The sequence below is a fragment of the Aythya fuligula genome, chromosome 14 (genome assembly GCF_009819795.1).
Source record: "Aythya fuligula isolate bAytFul2 chromosome 14, bAytFul2.pri, whole genome shotgun sequence".
Lineage (NCBI taxonomy): Eukaryota > Metazoa > Chordata > Aves > Anseriformes > Anatidae > Aythya > Aythya fuligula.
Genome location: NC_045572.1, coordinates 6,973,111 through 6,992,060, shown reverse-complemented (window position 1 = coordinate 6,992,060; position 18,950 = coordinate 6,973,111). Strand labels below are relative to the sequence as shown.

At 45.9% G+C, this 18,950-nt stretch overlaps 2 protein-coding genes across 2 annotated transcripts in view; one reads left to right on the top strand and one right to left on the bottom strand.

Moving 5' to 3' along the window:
- CTNNA1 (catenin alpha 1) overlaps window positions 1-18,950 on the bottom strand; it is a 112,056-nt gene that overhangs the window by 41,006 nt on the left and 52,100 nt on the right. Inside the window, exons 8-9 of the mRNA XM_032196655.1 lie at window positions 5,617-5,697; window positions 4,667-4,819 (exon numbers count right to left, since the gene is read on the bottom strand). Coding sequence (XP_032052546.1) covers window positions 4,667-4,819; window positions 5,617-5,697 — 234 coding nt within the window. The remainder of the gene's footprint in view (window positions 1-4,666; window positions 4,820-5,616; window positions 5,698-18,950) is intronic.
- LRRTM2 (leucine rich repeat transmembrane neuronal 2) lies at window positions 12,674-15,971 on the top strand. The gene is made up of 2 exons (XM_032196656.1): window positions 12,674-13,269; window positions 13,604-15,971. Exons 1-2 carry the CDS (start codon window positions 13,266-13,268, stop codon window positions 15,148-15,150), a joined length of 1,551 nt encoding a protein of 516 aa, XP_032052547.1. The 5' UTR covers window positions 12,674-13,265; the 3' UTR covers window positions 15,151-15,971.

The window sequence follows — 18,950 nt, the reverse complement described above, 5'->3', positions numbered from 1 at the left end:
GCTTTGGAAATCAGTTAAAAAACAGACAACAAATTATAATCCTATGAGCCCAGATTTATGTCTAGACCTGCTAGTCCTGTGCTTCATTTTTAATAAGTGTGCACAATGTCCAAACTTTAACCTTTCTACCTTTAGTAGAAAGATAACTGGCCACACTGAGGCAAGTTGCATCTCATGACCACAGGATAGGCAAACCTCAGTTTTTCAAAACCTTTGTGTCTCAAGCCATTCTCCAGGTGCCCAAAGCTAGCTGTTATTTTAAACCCCAAGCTATGCTTTACCCACTTCAGATTTTTTAAAAGCCTTTCACATGAAGAGAAGAAGAAAAAATACAACATGAAAAACAAAAAAACAACCCCGCAGCTGTTAGGCTCCCTGAAGAACATACAGGCTGCAAGTATGAACAAATCAGGGTTAAAAAAAAAAAAAAAAAAAAAAAAAAAAAAAAAAAAAAAAAGACACAAAAAAACGTTGTAAGTGTGCAAGGCTTTGGGCTTTTGGAGCATGGTATTTTTAGACTGAGGTCTGAAGAATTATTCCAGAGTACTGGGCTAGACAGTTAGGGCAACAGAAGGGGAAAATGTCACCATGAGAGGCTATGGATAGCTTACGGAGTTAAAAGTGCCCAAATGTGATTCTTTCCAAGCAAATAAATTTGCAGTCTGCATCTGTTCATGGGTTTTCACTGGAGATGAGAAAATCATCTCTCTGTATGCAAAATACAACCCAATGCATTAAAAAAGGCATCAGATAAATTAAAGTAATTGGGAAAAAAATGATGCTTATGAAATATCATTGAGAGCGTTCACCTCCCTGCTGTTATCAAAGTTTCTCCAAGAGAGATTTAAGAATAAAATTCAAGTCAGGAAAAACATCTGACACAGGGTACTGGACTCATTCCTGTACAAGATTATTCTCTATTTTCAAGAAACTACAAACTCTCCTTTTCCAAAATCCTCTTCGGCAAGCAAACAGCTATTGTGAGCTTTTACCTGCACTCTGTCCTCAGCTGTCTTTTCACTACCTAATTTCTTAACGTCTGAAAAAACTTTTAAATTAAGATTACACACTACAGAGACAAATCAAAATCTAATTTTTATTTTTTCTAGAGCATTCAATAGTGTAGCAAAATGTTTCTTCTCTGACATTTATGGCTTTCTCACTTTTCTGAGAATAGCCAGAAGTGCCATTACAGCGGCTACAGTGAGCGGCAGGGAGGCGGTTTGTACATAAGCACACTTCAAAGACTGGGATGAGTGAAAAGTCAGCACCGTGCTAAGTGACAACACTGAAAAACAAGCACCGCGTTTCAGGACAGTCTAGCTTCTAGGATGAAAAATTTAATTTAAGGACATATCTTTCCTCAAGAGCAAAGTTACGGGTTGGAGAGCCACGGCTGCTTCACCCACCACCAGAAAACCCACCAGAACAGAAGTAGACACTTTACAATCAGTAAATTAGGAAGACTTTCAGAGTTCACAAGTAAATTTACCTCTCTCTCTTGCACTGGTTCCCAAAGTGGTATCTCTTCCATTATTCTCATCTCCTGCGTTTAAATCGGCTTCTCTATCCCTGAATCAGACTCGGGAAGAGTGCTAGCTAGTTAATGGGCTGTTAGTGCAATTCTGAAAGCTATCTTGGAAATATATTATTCATCTGATCTCACTATTTCACCATTTCTCAGTTTTCAAAAAACAGGATAAGGGGGCTGTTATTTAACCACAAGAGAAAAATTAAATGGAAGCTCGTTTGGATACGGCTTTGGCAAGGCTCATCTAAAAGATACAGACCCAGAGGGCAAAGCAGACTGCTGGGGTCATTACTTATGTTGGCTGAATTTGTCTGCCTGGCCTTTAGGAACTACAAAAACTAGGCAGTGGTTTGCTGCCAAGAAGGGAAGATTTTAAAAATAAAAATACCCCAACCGCATGCCTGGATATCTTTGTAGCTGCTTGGAGGGCCCATGAACACCTCTACAGTGCAGGAGCAAGAGCTCCCCATGCTAACCCAGGGCAGAGTCAGCTCTGTTTAGGCAATACCTGCAACCGTTTAGTGACAAAAATAAAATAAAACCAAGTCCCCTCTAGTGCCTGGTTCACCAGGAACACAGCACTGGCTCCTCCAGGTCCCAGGACGGAGCACTGGGTAACACAATCGAGCTGCAAAACTTTTAATTAATTCAGCTGGGAATCCTCCAAGTTCCCTCTTGCAGCCTGCATCTCTGATGCACATTTCTTCCCTTTTCCTAGTATTAAAGGAAAGGGCACATTCTGTTCTGCGTCTAAAACACAGGAGCCTGTCAGTCACGGCGTGCTACACACCACCACCCGGTGCTGCACTGCAGCTGTTTTGTCACATTTGATGCCCTGAGTCACCCAGCAGCGCTTCGGAGGGTAGGTACGGGAAACTCCCCAGCACACTTATCTTCCCCTGAAAACAGGTGGAAGCAATCACTCCTAACCTCACCACGTGGAACATCTCCTCTTCTGCTCTTACACAACCTCTGTTGTTTCTCTGGATACCTGCAGTTGGGTTTTCTGCCCGAGAGCAGACTGGTAGGGGAAGTCGCCAACAGCCCTCTCCGTTCTGGCAGAGACATGCAGAGATGCTGTAAGTGCATCCCTTCCCACCCCGCCGTGCCTTCCTTCACCGTGAATTTGACACCAGATGACTCCGCAGCCGCTCTCTATCCCCCTGAGAGAGGGGCTCGCCAGGAGTACTATTCCCCTCCTAAGCTAAGCAGCAATATTAATCCAGCTACATTCATGGAAGAGGCTCATAAGTCACCCAAGTCATGCTACTCTGTAGTTACAGTTACATTTTAGACAGCAAAAGCAATAAGCAAGCCTTCAAAAAATTGTTTCAGAAGCACATCATTTCAGCAGAACCTTTTGCTATCAGTCAGAAATATTGTTTAACACATATTTCCACAGGAGCAGCCCTTCTTGAAAGGCAGGCTGTTTGCCTGAATAGAGGTTCTGTAAAATCCATTTGCAGTTTGGCATTTTGCACGCAAGGTAAGGTCAGTAAAAACCGTCCTTGCACGCCAATGCCTACAGCTACCCACTGCTTTCCAGAAGCCACACGTAACGTGAGCGGGCAGGGAGCGAGGGGAAGGGTGCAGCAGGGCACCTGCTCCTCTGCCTCTGCTGATAAATGTCTTGTGTGGGTGCTGTGCATCCCTTGAAGAGGTGCATCTACAGCAGAAGACGCACAAATTAGCTTTGTAACATAAGAGGGGAGGCTTTAGGCAGAGCCCCCTGCAAAGCATTCCCACCCCCTGACACGGGACGGCCGCCTCTGCGCTGTGGTGCCCTCCCCCTGCTGCTCTGCCAAACAACCAAAAGCCATGAGTCACTATTTAGGATTAAATAACTTTGAAACTACCTGAGGATGGCATTTACACTGAAACATGTCAGGCCAACCAAGAACTGAGAACTTCAAAAAAAATGAAGATATTCCTGAGCTCCCCAGAAGCCCTGGAGAGCTGGATTAGCTCCGTGTACCCAAGACTATGGGACAGTTCCCATGCGCTGTGCTCAGCGCCCCTAAGGCTTCAAAAAGGAGCAAAAATACAACAAGAGGAGTCAGAGACTATGCTTACTGATAGTAGGTAAGTCTTATTTTTGAGTAATTTAAATCTGTCAAGTCGCATGAAGCAACTCCCAATGAGCCTAAGAGCTGCACGGGCTCAATTACAGTTCAGAAGCAGTGACACTACGACAACAAAAATATGCTAAGCACTTTCTGACAGTTTCTGGGTATCTGCTGGGGTTAAACGCAATGAGCAAGCAGATGCCTCCAAGTGCAGTGAAATGCACAGGAATTTTTTGAAGTTTATTCCTGATGGCATGTTTCTTCAGCAATAACTAGAGATGTTTGTTTGCTCCTTGGCATTTAGCATGAACATGCACAAAACTGTCATGAAAAAAATGGCAAGAGGACAAGGTTACCAAAATTTTATAAATACCAGGCATGAACTTAGCTTTCTCTTTTAAATGCACTTATCTGTTGTAAAGTATTACCCATCGTGGTAGACTAATGGACTTCAATGCATTTTAGTTAAGACTCAGTCTCATGCAAGTTAAATGCTCCCACCGATTAGCTTTAATGTGTGCAGCAACATGTGTTCAACAGCCTTTGTTTCTTTTATTAGGAAAAGGTGGGAGGGATTTGGTTTTGTTGTTGGAATATTATTTTTTTTTTATGTCCATTGTTTGCTCTTGACACACATGCGAGCAGGTCTTCATCAGGGAGCCTTCATTTAAAAGGCCTGTTCACAGGCACTGGTATTTTACAGGAAAAAAAAAAAAAAAAAAAAGAAAGAAAAAGAACTCCAGGCTTCAAGCAACAGGTAAAATGAAGGTCATGCCACCATCTCCCTTACACCGTATCTTTTTAAAGTAAAAGTAACAGCATAACATACTTACGTTATATAATCTCTAAAATTACACGGGCTATGTAGCAGTAGCTGCAACAAGCTTACATTTTTTTTAATATTAAATTGTATTTAAATCCATTAAAATAAAACTAGAAATCAAACTTACATTCTACTATTTTCTTTTACGTGTTTACTAGTTGTTTCAACAGAATTGAAAATAGTATTTTGCTCAGTTTTGCCTTAATTTAAGGAGTGCTAATTTAATTTTAATTCGTACCGTCTTACCTCAATCAATTTATTGGCATGTTCACGGAAAACCTGGGCATATTCTTTAACTTCTTTTTCGTTCCCATTCTTGGCAGCTTCAATCAATACTAGAAGTGGAACATTTGTTTCCAGAAAAGAATCTGATACATGGTCCATAACAGCTTTGCGGAGCTGAAATAAAAATGAAAGAATGAGTAATTTTTCACTAGTGTTCCACTGCTATTTTCCTTTCACTGTATTAATATATAAAGCTTAAGTACTTCTGGTGTTGATCCTTCTTTCTTTGTGTGACCAAGATTTTCTCTGGTCTAAGTCTTGTCTATACACTTTTTGCTTCAATTTAAATTAAATCTCCTTAAAAAAAAAAGGATTAGTTATACAAGTGCGAGTCATCAGCTTGGCCACAAATATTGATTTAGCAACTCATATTGGTTTTGCCTGAGCAAATTTGCCACTTTCCCTCAGCTGATTAAGTAACATGCTGATTTAGCTTTTAATTTTTCTCTACTAGAATAAAAATATTTTTGAATAAGCTTGATCCATGTTCACATTTACTTGAAAAAGGGAATATGCTGCTATAAAAAACCAGAGAAAACAACTGACATTACATTACAGTTCTCAATGAAAATAAGCTCTACAAGACCAACAGAATTATAAAATGTAACTGATTATGTTTAAAAGCCATAAAATATGATTATTTTTTTTATTTTTTTATCCCTTTTGCCATGAGGATGGTAAAGACTCCAATACCTTTATCACACAGTTAACAGGGCTACATCTCCACCCCACGCTGCCATATGAACCAGGTACTGGAAGTTTCTAGCTTTTAATTCACTTCTTAATTCACAAGAAGCAGGCAAGCCCTTTACAGTTGGAAGCAAATCAACAGATGAAATACTTCCAAGAGAGAAAACATGCAGAAACGCATCCATTCGTTTCAACGAGTATTAACTTCACACACTAATTACCTGTCTACGCAAGTCTCTGGTCTTTTTGGTCATTTTATCGATCGCAGAGTTCAGCGCATCGCTTCTTTCCTTACGTCCAGCCTGAAAAACAAGAGGCAGATGTAAAAAGGTGTTCAGGGTCCCAAAATAAAACCAGCATTATTCATTTCAAGACCGTCAGCTTCCTTACTGATGTAAGAGATTACACAGGTCAGAAGCAGAGCCCCTGCCTCCCTGATCCAGCACCATTCCTCCTGGCAGGTTTCAGCAGCTCAAGAGCATCTGACAACAGAAGGCTGCATCTTTAGCACTCATCAGCTCCCTTTCTGGAAAAAAGGATGATTTCTTACACTGAGACTGCTTTTTGCTCCTCAGCAGCCAGAGCCCATATTTAAGCTGCAAGTTTGAGATTTCTCCGACAGCTCTGTCAACAACCACACGGTTTGCCCTGGATCTCAAGCCCCAAACAGCTCTCCCTGCTTCAGCCCTCAGTCTTTCCCCACCTTGGCTGCTGAGATCTCCCAGTTCAATGGGTTGGACCCAAATATGCCCATGCTGCAGATGAGGCAGGGTATGAGCAGCCCCGGGGGCTGTGCAGCCCATGCAACGGAGCTCCCTTGCACAGCTTCAGGCCTGACTATCACAGAAGGCTGTTCTTGAGCAGCCAATTGTAAGCCAGAAATCAATTATATTAAGGTAAAATCCTTATAAGACATTTGTCAGGGATGAAATCCAACATCAAATAAGTATCCAGGCTCACCCGCTGGGAGCTGGATCTCACCGAGGCTCGGTGCAGCAGGTTTCACATTAGCACCGTTGTTAAAAGACAGAAAGGGGACAAGGTGCAGTGGCAGCTTCTCTGCCCCTAAGCAGATGGTGGGCTAAAAATGTCCTAGTATGTACCAAAATGGGAGAGCCAGACACAACAGTGGTGGCCTTACAGTGTCACAAGGAGGTTTGTTTTTTGTTTTTTTTTTCCTATGTAATACGGCTGGTACGAGAGTTTTATGCAGCACATTTTACGTGACCACAAACTAATTTCTGAACTTCTACGCCATGATCAGGATAATTGTCCTGGTGGGAAATAAACAGATAAATCAATTTGCAGCACTGAAGTGAAGGCATGCCAATAAGCAGTTCTGCAGATGCCAGGCTGGTTTGAAGCCCTTGCACAGGCAGCCTTGAATCTAAAACACGAAGCAGAAATAAAAATTAAACAAAAACCGAGAGGGGGAAATTGGGATGTTGTCAAGTCATTATAGTTTAATGAATTTTTGAAGTTTTGTCACTTCCCTGATCAAGCAATTTGATTCTCATCACAAAAGGTAACTGAAAGCTGGCTGAAATTAAAACCAGGAGCTTGTTCCAACCATGCCACAGGCTCCAGCAGACCCGATGCTGGGCCATTCTTCACACTCAAAAATGAAAGCAGAAATCTTGAAATAAAGTGAAAATTAATGCTGCTTTTTATTGAACAGCATGCTGTTCCCATGCCCGGTAGACACAAAACCCGAAGCCCAGTGAGGCTGGGAGGGATTTGTTCAGCCTGCACTGAAGGCGGCCGTCCGACGGCGCTGGGCTCTGTCCGTCTGCACCCAACGCGCCCCGGGGCAGGCAGCAGGCTCCTTGCAGCCACCAAGCCACCTGAAACGACTGAAATCTGCCCAGTGTCACCAAACAAACTGACATCCTGCTAGGAATCACAAACCTGTGATTGCTCCTGCTCCATATGCTCTAACAGCCCTGCAGCACAACCATTTTAATGAACCCTGAGCATCCACCCCAGTACGCCTGGGCATTTTTTCCAGGCGCACCTTTGGAGACGAGATATATACTCATCCATTAAACAGAAAGCCAAACATTCGGCTGCTCCACAAAGTGCCATTTTACTTCTCCCCGGGTGCCCCTGCATTACCATCTGAACGGGAGGCAGGAGCACGCTTTTGATGTGAATCCACCGATCGCTTCCACTTTGCCGTCCCCGGCTTCACAGCACAGAGCAGCCTTGGCGCGCGAGGTCTGGGTCCCTTTCGGATGAAAGGAAACCAGGAGATGGCTTCCACTAATGGATGTTCAGTTCATGAGACCTGACCACAGCCAGCCCTACATAAAATGCCCTGAAAAGCGTGCAACGCATACATTAGAGCCCAGGCAGCTCCAATTTCATGCCGTTGATCTGTTCCTATTAAGCCGCGCCATGTACTAACACAGAAATAGCTGTATAATCCCAACCCAGCACATTTGAGCAAGGCAGCTCTGCTTTATTTCCATCCTGTTGGCATTCAGAAATTTTAGCACAGAAGCTCGTCAGAAAGAATTAAGAGCACTTGGGACAGTCGCGACACCAACCACCCCGCTAATTGAGCCACAGTAATTTAGCACCTCCTGAGTCAGCTGCTAACCCCACACCTTCCCTAGGGCTGGGGCAGGGGCAGGAGCACGGGATGAACACCAAACACCCCTCTGCAGCTGCACAGAGGGGACCTGTGTCATTCCCACCCGAAACCACCAAACCAATTCTAAGCGAGGCCCTGGCCTGAAGACAAGGATGTCAAGTTGTGCCAGTCTAAAGTTGCTTGGCTTTTTTTTAATATATACGTATTATTTGCATCAAATTAAACACAGCACGCTAGCTGTGGGGCCACGTGCTCCCCGTAAAGTCTGAGCGGAGCCAGGACATTGGCTGCTCTGACCCTCGACAGCATCTGGAGGAGTTACGCACCCTCCTTGGCCATGCTGATCACCCTGTCCAAGCCCCATGAATTTCACCCCCGGGTTCCACCCTACGGCTCAACAATTCCCGCTTAAGCTGGGCTCTACAGCAATAAATCACGCTTTAAAGGCTCCAAGTGAGTGCTCAGCACCTCTGGGTAATTTGTTCCAGTAACCAATTACTCTTGCTATTAAAAACTTGGCCCTTGTTCCTAGCCTGAACTTCCTCGGAAGCCCCCTGATGCCACGGAGAGGAACATCTCCCAGCAAGCAGCTTCTACGCACGGGATCAGGACTGACAACGGCAAACCCCGAATATTCAGGCTGCTGCTGGGATTGCTGGGGACTGTTGGCTATCCAGCACGGCGTGCTGCTATCTCTGAGGGGATCACAAGCTCCGCAGGCAGCGGTGCCGGCAGCAGCTGACAGATTCAGTGGGTTTCATGGGGTCACGCTGACCACGCCACTCATTTTGCATCATGACACCACCGCGCTGTCCAGTACAACGGGTAACTAGCTTAGCCATGCGGCAAATTTACTTTCTTTTAAATCAGATCTTCATAAAAAAGGCTAGAACTGGCATTAAAAATCGCACGTTTCCCTCACCCCGTCATTTTTTGCTCTCCCACCACCATCGCTAGGCTGCTTGGGAAGCAACACAAGCACTCCCTGTCACATCCTTGCTGTTCCAGCTCACGCAGCTATCCCCTCTATTTATTTTTTTTTAATTGCTTAAAGCAAAGAAAGGGGATTTGTATACAAGGAGGCAAAGTGGAATCACTAACTCAACAAAGCATTCCCTTTGTAGGCCTGCCATCTGACTCAGAAACAAAACCTGAAACAAGTTTTTCCTGCAGCTACTAACGTTAAAATCCAACCTCAACTGATTCACAAATGTAAAAATGGAGAGCACGGCAGTGGTAGCAAATGAACGCTATCTTAAAGCGACCAGGATCAGCAGTGCACGTCCTACGACGCAGTTATGCAGCCATGTTTTTATAGCTAAATATCAAAAACTTCCATTATTCATCTCAGAGTTTCACCTAAGACCGGGGAGCTATTGAGGACCGGTGCCCCCTGCCCCGCAGCCATCCCTCATGCTGCTCTACCCAAATTAAAAAAAGGTCATTCACAGAGGGATTTCTGCTTCAGGTAATCTCCAAATTGTCTTCTACCCTGTTGGTAGAGCAGGCAGCACCATGGTTAATGGCTGTGATTGAACAAGTGACAAATGTGCGCTTGGCAAACCTTCCTCTGGGCAGGCAGGGGAAGTTGTACATCAGCGTGCGGCCGCTGAAGCAGGGCTTGGTGGCAAGGCATTAAGATGTAGTGCTCTGATTCACGTTTGTCACATGCTTAATTTTCACCTTGACGCCTCGCCTAATTGCATGGCTACGAAGGATGACCGCCCGTACTCCTTCATTACCCCCATAGCAGGGCTGCAAACAAATTCCAGATGCAACAGTGCTGATTCAAGACCAGGAAGGGTAAGCACCGAAGCATGATGCGTGAATTCCAGCAGCGTTCACCTATCTGATACCTGACGGCCAAGGAGACAGGAACATGTCCCGGTTCCTTATGGACACGAATGCAGAGTCTCCTGCAGCTCCACCAGGGCTCCCTAAAACACGGGGGCTGCACGGCATCTCCTCCACGCCAAAAGCGCAAGGAGGTCGCCCAGCCCACATCTCCATCGAGTCAAATTAGCTCATTTGTTGTCCTTAATACGCTAGGAAGGCTTCCACAAGATGTCAGCCTAACGAAATGACACTGCTGGCCTCGGGGTGCAGCTCTACTTTGTGAGCGCGCGCATCTAGCAGGGAAACCAGCTCCACTGCTGCGCAGCGAGCAGGGCAAGGGAGAAGCCCCCGAGAGAGGCATTTGGTCCGAGCACGCTTATGCTCGAGAACAAGCTGGTTTTCCCCCATTTTCCCTCTTGGGTGTTACACGTGAGGATTTTGGTTGTCACCTCGAAGCGCCTGTTCTGGCGGGAGGCTCCAGATGGCACTCGTACGTGGCTTTCCCCAGCACGCAAGCGAGTTTGCAGTCTCCGAAGAAATGCAACGGTGTGAACTCTGCAGGCAGCTGGAGTTTCTTCCCAGCCTATTGCACCTTGACACCCCAGGCAGCTCCCAAGGCACAACGCGGATATCAGCAGAGAGTTTCAGATTTAAAAAAGATTCAGATGCGTGCTTTCGGTAATAGCTGGTACTTCACGACAAGCGTGCATAAAAACATGTTTTGCTGAGAAAAGCGCCCATAAAGTTCGCGTTAACTGTTTCCCAAACAGGAAACCTGCTGGCAAGGTGCTAAATAGCCCTTGTTTGGTTACGGGCCAAAGAACTGAGAGCTTCAGAAAGGAAGCAACTTACCGTGTTTGAACACTAACTCTTAACTCCGTGCCAGATTACACAATCTTCACGTGGGAGGAACCTACCACCAGGCAGCAATGCAAAAAAGCAGAACCCTTCCAAAAGTTACCTAAACTCAGCCTCCTGGGAATAATGGGAAGAGTGGCACAGGAGAGTAACCACCTTTGATCTCCGAGCTCTTTTCATTTTATTAAATTACACCCTTGGAACGTTATTTTAAATATCGTGTTATCGCATTTAGGCGTTATTAAAATTCAAATCAAGGCTTCAAATCAGGGTTTTGCACCAGCTTAGCGCTGTGAGAAGCACAGCTACAGGTACATTGCTGCAGTAGTCCCACAAGACAGCTGGCGGCTCAGGCTGGATTTCAGTTTGCATATTTTTTGCACAGTGAATGTTAACCACGGAGAAACTCTTTGAATAGGTTTGTGCAACTTCTTTGTGTGTGTTTCTTTCAGTCTGCAGCAAATGTGAGAATAGTTACCATGACGGTGCAATTCAGTACATTTACCTAGCATTTGCTGATTTATCATTAAAGATAATTATTTTCCCGGGGTGTTTTTTTGTTTGGGGTTTCCCTTGTTTTTAAGCAGTTCACCTTTCTCCATCCCTCCACTTCACCTAATGCTTCCTCCTCAGGCATGCTCTGGAAGGGACAATGCCACAGAACGCAGGTGCTGCAGGCAGTGTGGGTTAGTTGTGCTGTGGGACACAGAAGGGAGAAGAAGCAGGCAGAAAACGAGAAGTCTGAGTTTAAATTAAGAGCCAAAGTTTAATAACAAAGGTAAATGGCTGCTTTCTTCTAAGACCTCCTCTGACAATTCATCATCTCCCCCTGTCAGCACGGGCAGTTTGTTATTCTCAGCTCATCCCAGTCCCGAGGTCATAAATGATCCCTCGCTGCTACAGAGCAAACATCGTCAAGTGCCTCGCGTCGCACCGTCGCTTTACATCTCAAGGTGAAAATAAAAGACAAGAGTAAAAGATGAGAGCTGCTCCGAGGCGCTGGCAGCAGGAAGCTGACACCCCCGGCTCACCCAGAGCAAGTCAAGGCCAGGGCAGCCTCTCCGAATGGCTGCTGCTCGCCCCCAAATCCTAAAACCCCCAGACAGCCCCGACGCCGTCTATTCACACACCCCTCGGTGCCAGCTGTCCCGCAGGAGAGCTTGCTGGGGATAAAGGGACCGGGGAAATTTGGGACCAGCAGCCAGGAACCGGGCCGTGCCGCCAGCTTTGCAGGGTCACGGGTTCTGCAAATGCATCTCGGCTCGACAGCGCGCACGCTGCCCGCCAGCTCCTGCGCCCACCCCGCGAGCTGCTAAGGCACCGTGCCCCTGCTCCCGGGGTGCAGGGGGACTGCCAGGAAGCCCTCAAACTGCTCCGAGCCCCAGCTGGGAATGCCAGGCTCCCAACTCGCTCCCCTACGCTCCAGTGCCCAGCAACAAGCGAGCCCAGGAGTCAGGGCTTGTGGGAATAAAAGGGGGAAAAAAAAGAGAAAAGATTTCCCAGTTTTGTAACTGCGTGCTGTCAAGCTGGATTCCAATTAAGTTCTTTCCTGTGCTCTACCGCCAGCTTTCCTTTTTTTCCAGAAATTTCCCATCATTTGAAACATTAGCTCCCGTCCTTTGTTCCGGGGACGTGTGCTGCACTTCCCGACACGGCAGCTTCCCCTAGAGGAGTGCTCTTTCTCTCCCCCTTTCCCACTTTTGCAGGGACCCCGGTCGCACGCAGGCTGTTGTTCTGCGGAGCTCCGGGCTGCCAGATCCCTCTCACCTCCCCGAGAGGCCGGTGCTAATCAGCATCCCCTATTCACACCGTGTGCACTCGCCATCCAAAAGTTGCTTTCCCGCAGCCAGGTTTAACAGGCAGCCGGCAGCAGCTAGCGGCGAGGCGCTCCCAGCCGCAGCTCTGCGCTGCTCCCAGCGCCGGCTGAATCGAGCGAGGGTGCGGGGGGGAGCGGGGTGGTGCAAGGCTCTCCCCTGCCTCGCATCGCGGGGACGAAGGACTCCTACAGTTGATTTTTCTCCCCCTCCATCAGTGGTCTTTAACGCGATCACAGGATGCAGCACAATGCTTTAAAACAGCAAAGCTTCTGGAAAACCCAAACAAAAGGAACGTCACCAGGTGACGTCAGCCTATATACAGTCCTGTGTGGTCGCAGCGCATAAGCAAACCCATTCTTGTACCGCTTCCCTGAAAAGCTTTTCAGTAAATGCACTCATGCTACTCCAGGAGCTTCTCTCAGCAATAAGCCACCCATCTGCCATCAACAAGTTAGGACTAAAGGAACCCACAGCTGCGGAAAAAGAAAACGTGAGCTTCAATTAAACAGCTGAGCAGCCACGGAGGAAGAAAACTTGTATTAAGCATCGATTTTAAAATTACAGACCTGTCAGAGGAGATCAAGCCAGCGATTTCAAAAGGAATATTCCAAGAGAGCATCGTGGATTCAATTTTGCACTAATATCAAAGGACCCTAAAACGCAGTAAATTATTCAAAGGCTATCTTACATTAGAGCCTTTCACAGACTCACTGCGTTGAGTCTAAAACTACGACTGAATGCAACCTCCAATGTACTCAAAAGAATGGGTAAGTGTATGCCTTTCTCTCTACCTTTTAAATGAATGATCGGCTGTGTGTTACAGCAGCAGCTAGGTGCTAACGCACGTTTTGCTGAAGTGAACCTTGTGAAAGAAATGTTTTCCGATCGTGCCGCTGTAATCCTCCGTGATAGCGCTAAAGGCTCATCCTAAGTGTAATATCCGAGTATGCTGTGCTTAGTAGTAAGTTGTTTCTTGCATTTAGAGTAAGCTTTTCGGAAATGCATGGAAATGTTATCTGCAGTGAAATCTTCCACCGTGATGTTCAAAGTATACTGATAAGGATATCCTATCTTGTTGTTTTCCTAAATTATATTCTGCAGGCTTACATTTCAAGTGGCCATTAGGGGCTCGTATGCTGGCAGCACTATATGCAATGAGTATGGTTTTAAAAATGCTGCCTGCCTTGGGCATGGCTTGTCCACCAAAATGTCGCTGTGAGAAGCTGCTCTTTTACTGTGACTCTCAGGGGTTTCACTCAGTGCCAAACACCACTGAAAAGGGCTCTCTAGGTTTGTCACTGAGGCACAATTTTATTACTGAACTTGAAAGGGATCAATTTGCAAGCTTCAGTCAACTTACTTGGCTTCACTTAGATCATAATCAAATTGCAACAGTCAGAGAAGATTCTTTTCAAGGACTATATAAACTTAAGGAATTAGTCTTAAGTTCCAACAAAATCTTTCATTTGCCAAACACAACTTTTAGCCAGCTGCTTAACCTGCAGAATTTGGACCTCTCTTTTAATCAGTTGTCCTCTCTGCACCCCGAGCTGCTCTACGGCCTCCGCAAGCTGCAGACCTTGCATTTGCGCTCCAACTCCCTGCGGACGATCCCCGTCCGCCTGTTCTGGGACTGCCGTAGCCTCGAGTTCCTGGATCTGAGCACAAACCGCTTGCGAAGTTTGGCTCGCAATGGATTTGCAGGATTAATCAAGCTGAGGGAGCTTCACCTAGAGCACAACCAGCTGACAAAGATTAATTTTGCTCATTTCCTCCGGCTGAGCAGCCTGCACACGCTCTTCTTGCAGTGGAACAAAATTAGCAACTTGACGTGTGGGATGGAGTGGACCTGGGGCACCTTAGAAAAGCTCGATTTGACTGGAAACGAGATCAAAGCCATCGACCTCACGGTTTTTGAAACTATGCCTAACCTTAAGACCCTGCTCATGGATAACAACAAGCTGACCACCCTGGACTCCAAGATCCTCGGCTCGCTCCCGTCCCTCACCACCGTGGGCCTCTCGGGCAATCTGTGGGAGTGCAGCCCCAAGATCTGCGCCCTGGCCACCTGGCTGAGCGGCTTCCGCGGCCGCTGGGAGCACCCCATCCTCTGCCACAGCCCCGACCACACCCAGGGAGAGGACATCCTGGACGCCGTGCACGGCTTTCAGCTTTGCTGGAATTTATCGGCCGGGGTTACGTCCGCGGCTCCGACCTCCGCGGTCCCCACCACCGAGTACACAAAAAGAATAAGCTCCTCTAATTTCCATATGGGAGACAAAGAAATTCCAACCACGGCAGGCATGGTCGTCACCACCGAAGAACCTTTCCCGGAGCCAAACAATGCCATCTTCACTCAAAGGGTAATTACAGGGACAATGGCTTTATTGTTTTCTTTCTTTTTTATCATTTTTATAGTCTTCATCTCCAGGAAATGCTGCCCTCCCACATTAAGAAGAATTAGGCAGTGCTCAATGATTCAAAACCACAGGCAACTCCGATCCCAAACACGGCTACATATGGCAAATATGTCAGACCAAGGACCGTATAATGAATACGAACCCACCCACGAAGGACCCTTCATCATCATTAATGGCTATGGACAATGCAAGTGTCAGCAGCTGCCATACAAAGAATGTGAAGTATAATACCTACATGCCATCAAAAATTAAACCAGATAAGTAACCTATTTTAAAATTGTAGGGGACCTACATCAGATTCTAATTTTTACAAATGTTGACATAAAGCCTAATTTTCCAAGCTACTTAATGGAAGCATTGTTTATGGAGTGGTGCAGTATTTTTAAGTTTTTTTAAAAAATAAATCCATAATATTTTCAGTGTTAAAGAAGCAATGATTACATTCAACTTGCACTCCTAATGTTTAAGAGTCTAAAAAGATGCTCACCTCCAACTATGTACAATGTTTCATGTTATGTAATTCTATGACTGTGTGTAAACATTTATACCGGAGTCTCCATATTCTACTTTTTCTAATGAAAACAGCCCGAGTGGAAGGAGATTGGGTATCTGCACAGAGATCTGCAGAGGAACATACACTGCATTTGTTCGCCTGCAGCTGTACGATCCCAAACATCCCAGCTGGCTCAGCTCACTTTAAAAGGCAGACTTGGAGGAAGGTTTTCCTCCTCTGATCATTTCCACTCGAGAGTAAAAAGGGGAGAAGGGAAGGGGAAAAAAAAAAGTAACAAATGTTCAGGTGGGGATTTCGATGCATTGGGGACCGGTGAATTTATTTTAACTACAGTTTTCCTACCTCCATATTCATAGTTTGGCTTGCTTAAACGTACCTTGCTAAAGCTCACAGCAAACACAGACAGGAGCGGTTCACACGATCACAAATTAATCAGGATGACTCTCCCGGCGCTTGCAAAGTAGCCAGCGTGGCTCAATTAGGAAGGCTCGGTACGATGTGATCGATTCTAAATATTAAAGGCATTTAAATTGCATTGGATCTCTGGTCTGACTGGGTAATGCTTTTCATGAATTCAGCCTCATTACTCACGCCTATGAACAAACATTTCCACACCTTTTCATGTGTAAATACCCTTGATGCAAGTTTTTCTTAATGAAAAGTAAATATCAACTGCGAGGTTAAGAGAGAGGGAAGGAAGGAAGAAACCTCTCTTTGTCCCCCCGCTGCCCCCCCGGCTGAGGCTTCCTCTTGCCTGGAAGCTATTTTCATGCACTAACTCCGCTGGTTTCTCTGGAGACAGAATTAGCCCCTGTAATATAAGCTCTCACTTGTCCTCCTCTTCCAAAATTCAAGGTAATTACCAATTCAGAACCACGTACCTTCTGATAAGTTAGGACGATATAATTAGTTTATAGAATAGTTCACTGAAAAATGCTTCGTTTCTTACTTGATACGGGACAGAACCTAAACTAGGATGCCATTAAAAATCATATATAAATATATATAGACACACACGCACCTCGTTCCTAAGGAGCAATTTGATTTCTTCAGCCAGAAGTACCATACTGCTATTTATAATATATTCTGAAATTATATGTAAATATTTGCAGATCTATGCAGCGACAGTGGTACAGAGATGCCACGGGGGTGGGCGGGCGGGGGGGCTGCACAGGATGACATTATTTTTAAGTCAACTGCTCAAATATTGTAAACATCCTAACCAAAGTTCAAAGGACCAGAGGGACGGCTTATTATTTTTTTTAAGTATATATATACATGTATGTATAACTAAAAACCGTGTTGTGTCCAATGCTGCAGTGTTAAACGATTACCAGCAAACACAGATGAAGAGAAATTCCTCACGGTGTTGACATACCTTGAACGAATCAGTAATTACAGTATGCTAATTGTGTTGTACTAAACTATTCTGCAAACTTTTTAAACAGAAAATCACTGCATAAAAATCTGTTTGCTATTTCACTCTGCTTTTATATATCTGTATTACCACTTAGTGAGGTATTTAGGGTGCAATTATACAACAGTTTGATGTTTTATTGTGAAATGAATTCGTCCAAGGCAATTATAGCAAGATAAGTGTGACTTCTGTTCAGATTTTACATAAAGGTTTTTTCAATTACTGGTTTTGAAGATATTAATTTGCATCACTTTACTTTTACATACAGTGCCCTTATTATAAAACAAATATTTTTGTTTACTTCCTGTGACTCTGTACTTTAATAGAAGAGGTTCAGTGAGGTTTTCCATAAGACAACTTTGAACCCCCTTAACTGTTTATAACACGATGAGCCAATTTGCATCCCTTCTAGGAAGTCAATTCCTGATTTTAGTACAATAAATCTGGCGAGGCAGGTGGGCAATGAGGGAATATTCCCTATGATAAAATCCCACGAGATCCAAAAGGCCAGACCTAAGGTGACAGACACAAAAACTTTGTGCATGTAGCTGCTTGCGGAGAGCCTTGCTTCATTCCTCACCAGGAGCAGGAGCTCGCTGCTCTTCCCTCTGGACTGGGCACCCCACGTGCAGCGCCAGGCCCTTGCCTCGTGCCAGCCAACCCCACGCTCTGTGCTGGGGAAGTGGGGAGCAGACGCTCTGGGGAGTGATTCCCACGTAGGCACCAGCAGAGACAGAGTTAGGACTGAGCTCATTAATTATGCTGGCAGCCTAACGATCTTACTCCACCAGCTCCTCCCAGCAGGTCCATACTGAGCCCGGTGCCCCCAGCCGCGTGCTGGAGGGAATTGCGCCCTGCTGCTCCGTGCCCAGCCACCCTGAAGGGTGGTTTGAAAGGTACCAACCCAACCCTCCTCCACCAGGGCGCCCAGGAGGTGCCTTCCCAACTCCCCCAAAGCCCTCTCCATCCTTAGCACCTTGTAATTCTGCCCAAGAGTACTGACAGGTGCTCCAGCCAACAGGCAGTGCTGGGTCAATCCTCTTCTGTGTCCCATCCCAACTGTAAGCTGCTCGTACCCAAATACCATGGCTCACATCTGCCATTTCCCAAACCACTTGTAGCCAGGTTCCAGACATAAATAAAGTCAGTCCATAACCATTATGTTTAGGGTAACGGGTACAACAAAACCCACGGGATGTCAAACATGAGCAGCAAAGTCAACTGGAAGTCCCTTGGGAGGGACAGCAAACTGCAGGGAAAGCCATCATCCTACACCAGGGCACCACAAGAGGCTGTTAGTTTTTGTTTCATTTATTCATTTTTAAGTCACTGTCTTCCGTTCGCAATGGCTTGTGACTCTTCCAAAGCAGGGATTGTAATAATTGCCTTGTTTAGGGAACAGGAACCAGGATGATTTGGCTTAAGTTATCGGCATTCCTGTATGAGCGCTGCCTGATGACAAGAGGTTGTTAAATTGTCCTCCCCAAATATCATCTCTGTTCTACAGCCTCAGTTTCTACCATCCTAAGTGGCACTACAGGTGCCTCACCACCTCCTGGCACAGCATCTTCAAGCCTTCAGGGCCTTTTAGGAAGGAAAACTCGTTCCCCTGCTCCTGCCTGTCCCACCCAGAGACCTCCTCCAGCCTCCCTGCTTTCCCCCGCTTCCTCCTCCCCACCCTCGTGTCAGTGAAATGCAAACCCAGCAGCACAAGCTCCATTTTTGAGTCATCGTGTTGGAACAGGTCTGAATTAATGCTTTCAGCTCCCCTCTCGTTAGTCGCTCTGCATTAGATCATCCTTTAAACGCACACAACTAGGAATTACTTGATCAGGAGTAAAATGGGTGAGCGCTGAGCCTCCGACTGAAGGGCTCCTCTGCCAGTGTCAGCAGAGCTCCCGTTTCCTATCAGAAGGAAGCACGATTCACGCCACCATATCCACGTTTGGTTGTTTTGCTTTTCCCCCAAGCAGAAGTTACCCGATTTTGCAGAGCTAGGCCCAGCCTGCCCGCATCCCCAGCATCTCAGCTCCCGTCCCATGACGTCCCTGGAAGACAGCCCCCTATTGCTGACACGTGCAACCGAAACATCCGGTG